General features: G+C 33.1%; 2 protein-coding genes across 2 annotated transcripts in view; both read right to left on the minus strand.

Moving 5' to 3' along the window:
• LOC100179997 (AP-1 complex subunit beta-1) overlaps positions 1-3,424 on the minus strand; it is a 41,770-nt gene extending 38,346 nt beyond the window's left edge. The window contains exons 1-5 of the mRNA XM_002122380.5: positions 3,202-3,424; positions 2,721-2,856; positions 1,967-2,080; positions 924-1,055; positions 483-679 (exon numbers count right to left, since the gene is read on the minus strand). Of these exons, the coding sequence (XP_002122416.3) occupies positions 483-679; positions 924-1,055; positions 1,967-2,080; positions 2,721-2,856; positions 3,202-3,344 (722 nt within the window). The 5' untranslated portion in view covers positions 3,345-3,424. The remainder of the gene's footprint in view (positions 1-482; positions 680-923; positions 1,056-1,966; positions 2,081-2,720; positions 2,857-3,201) is intronic.
• An 835-nt stretch (positions 3,425-4,259) lies between these two features.
• LOC101242269 (prolow-density lipoprotein receptor-related protein 1-like) overlaps positions 4,260-6,000 on the minus strand; it is an 8,646-nt gene continuing 6,905 nt past the window's right edge. Inside the window, exons 11-13 of the mRNA XM_018814196.2 lie at positions 5,437-5,445; positions 5,304-5,400; positions 4,260-4,841 (exon numbers count right to left, since the gene is read on the minus strand). Of these exons, the coding sequence (XP_018669741.1) occupies positions 4,523-4,841; positions 5,304-5,400; positions 5,437-5,445 (425 nt within the window). The 3' untranslated portion in view covers positions 4,260-4,522. The remainder of the gene's footprint in view (positions 4,842-5,303; positions 5,401-5,436; positions 5,446-6,000) is intronic.

Genomic DNA, 6,000 nt, shown 5'->3' on the forward strand with positions numbered 1-6,000 from the left:
GTCCGGATTTCGCTGCCGCATGCGGAACTCGGTAATGGGTTGGTATACAACTTTGCAAGCAAATTCGCATGCCGGATACTGTGTACAGCCACCTTAATACAGCGTTTACCCTACTGTTAATTATCTATACAAACAAGCAACAATCAGGCCTAAAGTTAAACAGTATTCAACACATTAATCAATGAAGTTCAATATGTTTGACGCATTTTACATAAATGTCACCCCAGATTTTTAAAAAATTTAATAATGTCACCCAAGAATTTTTTAATAATTTTACCCAAGATTTTAATCATCAATGTCAGCCCAGATTGGTTATTTTTTTAATAATATCAGCCAAGAATTTTTTAATAATTTTACCTAAGATTTTAACAATACCACCCCAGATTTTTTAAATTTTATTAATGTCACCCCAGGTTTTAATAATTTCACGTCGGATTTTGTTAAAAAATCTAACAAAAGTGACATCTATGATTCCCACGGACCTTTGTGCTTCTCTTGTATCTTCTGGGTTGTAGTTAGCGAGCGCATCAAGTATAAATATCTGGCCCCACTCCGTGCATTCATTGAGAGCAGTCAACAGCTTATTGATTGTTTGTGTGTTCATGAAGTTAACCAGGTCTGCTGCCCGTGTCGAGCTCTCTCCGATTTCCGAGAGTGAAGCAACAGCGTTTGCCACGACCTGAGTTTTGTTTGGAAAAGTTAGGAATCTATAAACTATTTTCTTATCCCATTTGGCAGTTAACAAAGAACATTTAAAAAAATTATAAAACCGCATCCTTACAACTCCCATAGACCGCTGTTAATTGTTTAAAACACGATCAGAATATTTGAATATTATGTGTCTCGTCTTCCCACACCCTACTATATAAAAATAATTAATCAAAAATGAACTAGTTATTAAAAAAAAGAATAAAAAATTGTACCATCGGGTTGGAGTCCGATAACAGGTCCTTCAAAGCATCAAGGAAACCTTGTTCTTCAACCATCTGATTGTTTATGTCATAAAGCTTTGCAACACAAACTGCTGCTGTCTTTCTTACATAAGGGTCTTCGTCCTATACAATACTTAAACTTTAAATTAGAAAAAAATTATGAAAGCATAGACAAAAAAAATTTTTTTTTAACAATTTATTTTAAAATTTGTGTTTGATTACTTGTGCTATTGAAAATAGATTTCTTGTGGTAAAATATTTTTTATTGTTGTGTTATCTGACCCTGCTTTATAGATATCAGACGTAAGACCATCGTTTTATATCTAAAAGATCTTTTATTTACCTGTTAGGTGTCTATACAAATAAGCAAAGCCAGAAGGATAACACTTACTCGTTATTTTAAAATAGTTTTGCATAAAATATGGAAATATTTCTGTAGATAACAATAAAGAAACAAAGAAAATTTTACATAAACAAACAAAAATGTCAAATAAAAAGTTTGTTTGTGATTTATCAGGTATATATAGGGATGCACAATAAAGAATAATTAGGTATTCTAGGATATCCTAGAATACTTTAATTCGAATCTAGAATTCCGAATCTAGAATTTCGAATCTTTTTATATTTATAGGAAAAAAAAATTTTACCCACAAAAGTCAGTTTATTGACCCTTGCATAGTAGCCTTGTTTGATCATTAGCTGTAAAATGATCAAAAATTGTACTATTTGGTAGTTTTTGCGTCATGAAACGTATAGCAGGCTATAAAAAGACGTTACGAAACGTTTACTCTCGAAAGTCCCACAAACACAAAAATATTTTTTTTCAAAATTAATAACTTTCAAAAATTGTTAATATAGTATATGAGATGACGTGTAATGACGTCATTAAACAGAATACCGAATCCCGTAATTAGATTCGAATACAAAAGGATTCGAATCTCATGGATTCGAAATTCTGTAATGTGCATCCCTAGGTATATATACAATATATTAAGCAAGCGAATGGTAAATTTTTGAAGGCCTAGATATTTCACCTTAAGGCATTTTCTCAGTGGTTCACACAGATATTCTGTTATTTTATCAACTCGTATGCATCCCATGGTCCTAACAGCAAGTGCTCTGATCAATGGATTAGGGTCATCACAATCCTGTAGGTTGAAAATCAATACAATTAAAATAACAACCACTCTGACTCTGCTTTACTGTGGCTATACAAACAAAGAAAATAAAACTGTATGAAACTTCAGTTTTACTAAGCTAAATAAAAATTGATTAAAAAAAAAAAATGTTGTTTCTTTTTTTAACGGTCTTTCTGTACATTTAATCATAGGCACCAAACCTGGGGGGGGCAGAGTGGCAGCCACCCCCTAAAATTTTCTATACTGCATTAATGAGTGAACAATATAAGTTATAACCAATAAGATTTGTTTGATAGGCTTATGTGTCTAACTTTCCCTGCCCAGTATTTTAAAAAGGTTAGGGCAGTATAGGCGTAGGCTACTCTACTTTTATTCTATGAATTTAGGTTTCACCAAATTTGGTACAAAGAGAAAACTACATACTTTCAAACTTCACTGGTTGTTATAGTGTAACAATGTTTTTAATACAAATTTTCTGCTGTTTAGAGACTTTTTTTCGCTGTTTCTTAAGTTTAGGAACTTTTTTAAAGAGCAGTTTACCAAAAATCTTCGCAAATCAATACACAAATTTCTATAAGAATTATTTGGCTACTTTCCGTAAGAGTAGAGCAATTTAAAACATATATAAATATTAGATTTTCTTTTTCACCTTCACAAATGTGTTGACAGCCATGATAGCCATATCTGGTTGACTCTTAGCATAATTCATGAGGTACAAATACACAAGCTTCTTCAATTCAAGGTTGTCCGTTTGCATGCAGTTGATAACATCAGGGAACAGAGCACTGTAAAAACATATTGGAATTTATTTTCAAACAAACTAAAACTGTAACTTTAAATATCAGCCAGTTAAAATGGTAACTATATTGGTTAGGCATATTATACTAGTTTTGCAAGAACACCAATTAATTAAACAACAAACCAAATCTGCATTCTCTCAAACAAATTTAATTTCTTACTGACGCTTGGAAATGTATGTATTTTAAATGCAAAATTTTAACAAATGCCTGCGACCTTCAAAATATGAAATACTGGTAATAATTGTCTTTAATTGATACAAATTTTCAAATTTATAAAGAAGACATTCCTAAAGCCAATAAATAAACTTGTAACGAACATTTCACATTTACCTCACATCTTTTCCTACTGTCATACTGGCAATGACTTTTTTCACAGCTTCCTTCTTTTTTTCTTTTTTGTCGCTGTTTAAATCCGCCTTCAGTTCGAAGATTTCACCTTTCTTGGTCGTTGTAAAGTACCTTGAGTCACTCATGTTGAAATTCGACTTGACAAAAATAAATTTGTAATTCGAAATATATAATTTTCTGAAAAAATGAAACAACAAATTGTAACTCGAAAAATTACTTCTGGAAAAAAGTTAAAAAGCAATTTTTGTAAAATAATGATTATGCAAAAAATCAAGGTCTAAATTTTTTACATAATATGAATTAATTTACCAAAAAAAAAGAAATAGCAAAAAACACCCTAATGGTAAAACTAAAAATTCTTTTTGTGTCAGATAAAGTGTGGCCATTAAACGGACAATACAGTTTAAATTAACGTATTTGATTTGTATTTAATCAAAACAAATTAAGGTGTAACTGGAAGAAAAAAAGTGTGCGTAAACCCAAAAGTGTTAGAAATAACAGACCTATAAGGCTATAACATGCGTTTTACACAAACCATTACTTTACACGCAAATAAAAAAACAAACCTACATGCAATACCATATATTTAAGCCTTCATTAGTTGTCAAACTGGGTTATTACAATCAAAACGTGTATTACAAACAAAATGGGCCAAAATAATTACCCACAAAGTAACATACACGGTAACTCGTAAGCTGGCACGAGGTGTATGAACACCCGTGTTATAACGACTGTCGTTTTCCAGCCACGCAAGGTTAAAGAAAGTTACATTTAATTAATTCATTTAAAATCAATCCAAACCTTAAAAACCAAAACCGGAATCTCAACAAAATTCTTTACTGAGTGATTAGTCATGTGTGACAATTTAACTCGTGACCCATGACCCTTGTTTTCGTATCGCTCGCAGTTTTTTCTTTTGCAAAGGGGAGCAGAGACAGCAGGGTGATTGCTATTGCAAAACTTGCATTTTATATATATATGAATTCCGATTGCAGCTGCAATATGACGTACATGCTACACAAACAAAATAAGCACCTTAAAACGCTGCACAAAATTCTCGTTTATTTGTACTATACTTTACAGAAAGACAAAAAGTTCCGAAAATCGACAAAGTATATTTATATATCACAGAAAGCTACATAGTTTGCAATACGATTCTAAGCAAATATATAAAGATTTAAAGCGACACGATGTATGTACAAGACATTATTTTTGGACTTGGGTTTTAACATTTGCTACTAGTAACACAGAACACACTATCTTTAAACAGTAAAAAAAGCATCGCACAAACACGTTAAGGCTGCTATGACACCATTAAGTATGCAAGGCAGACCTGTGCAACAACAAAGATACCCATATTAACAGAACGAACAGTGTTAGCAGATCCACCATCGCCAGCAACTGTTCTTTGTGTGGATGAATCAGTAGTTTGCATAAGTCCATGTACAGATTCTCTCACTGGCGTCTGTGCAACAGTATTTCTACTCGTTGTTGTTGGTGGTGTAGAAGGGCAGTTAAATAAGTCTTCACCGTTCGAGCAGAAGGACTTTTCTTGGCAACGCAGGGACTCACGTATGCAACTGCCATCGTCGCAATTGAAAACAGGGTGGACCACTTCGGAACTGTGTGTTGAATATTATGAAGTGTATTATTCGTTAATGGTTATAGTGAATTAGATTTGCTCAAAGGTTGATGAAGACAGTAAGTGAGTGGTCCACAAGAAGAGATCTTTTAAACATTTCTTATAAAAAGGTTTTATAAAGACGACTTATAAAAACGTTTCTCAAACTTAGGACCATCCTTTAGATTAAAGTTTTGTGTTAGAAATGACAGCATGAAAACATAATATCCAAATATCCTGATCGAGTTTTAAACAATTAATAACAACGATCTATAGGAGTCGTGAGAATACAGTTTTATAATTCTTTAAATGTTCTTTATTCACTACCAAATGGGACGAAAAACTATAAAAAAGGTTTTTCTTCCCCACCCTATACTGTATATGAATTGTTAAGTACATAATCGAAATTTAGGTTCAGGACAGTGTAATGCATCTACATGGTTTATTGTTTGAAAGTTCTCACCTTTCGTTGATCTGGCATTTACGTTCAGCACTGCAGTCACCACATGCGTCATATCCGGTGCAAATTTCCGACGCCTGAATGCACTTCCCGTTGTTGCACCTGTGACAGATTTACGAAATTGGGAATTTACATAACTTGAAAGGAATTGAAAAATAGGGGTATTTCTGTAATCCGGTGGTAGCTACTATTTCCCTTTCCGGACCCGCCAAAATAAAATGAAAAGGTCAATGTAGTACTGTGGGGTAAGATGGAATACCGTAAAGCAGCTACAGTAAGTCCCACATTTTCCAATCGTCTTTTGAACAATAACAACCCGCTTTTAGAGACGCATGTCTATATGGTTATACAATGTTGTAAGTATTCGTTGTTTACTACCAAAAGGGACGTAAATGATAATGAGGACATGCCCTATATTACCCCACTATACTGTAAACACGCACTAATCAGTAAAAGGGATTTGTATAGTAGGATAGGGAAAGATGGGACACCTTCGGCGCATAATATCCGAATATCCTAATCGTTTTTTAAACAGTTAACAGCCGTCTATGGGACTCTTGAGCATATAGTTTTACAATTCTTTGTTTACTACCATATTGGAGGAGAAAATAGAGTTAAAATGTGTCCAACTCCCCCTTCCTACTATATTATATTTTAAGCTGAAAATGCAACATCGGAAATGCTCATATTTAAATAATTG

Source organism: Ciona intestinalis, chromosome 11 (assembly GCF_000224145.3).
Source record: "Ciona intestinalis chromosome 11, KH, whole genome shotgun sequence".
Lineage (NCBI taxonomy): Eukaryota > Metazoa > Chordata > Ascidiacea > Phlebobranchia > Cionidae > Ciona > Ciona intestinalis.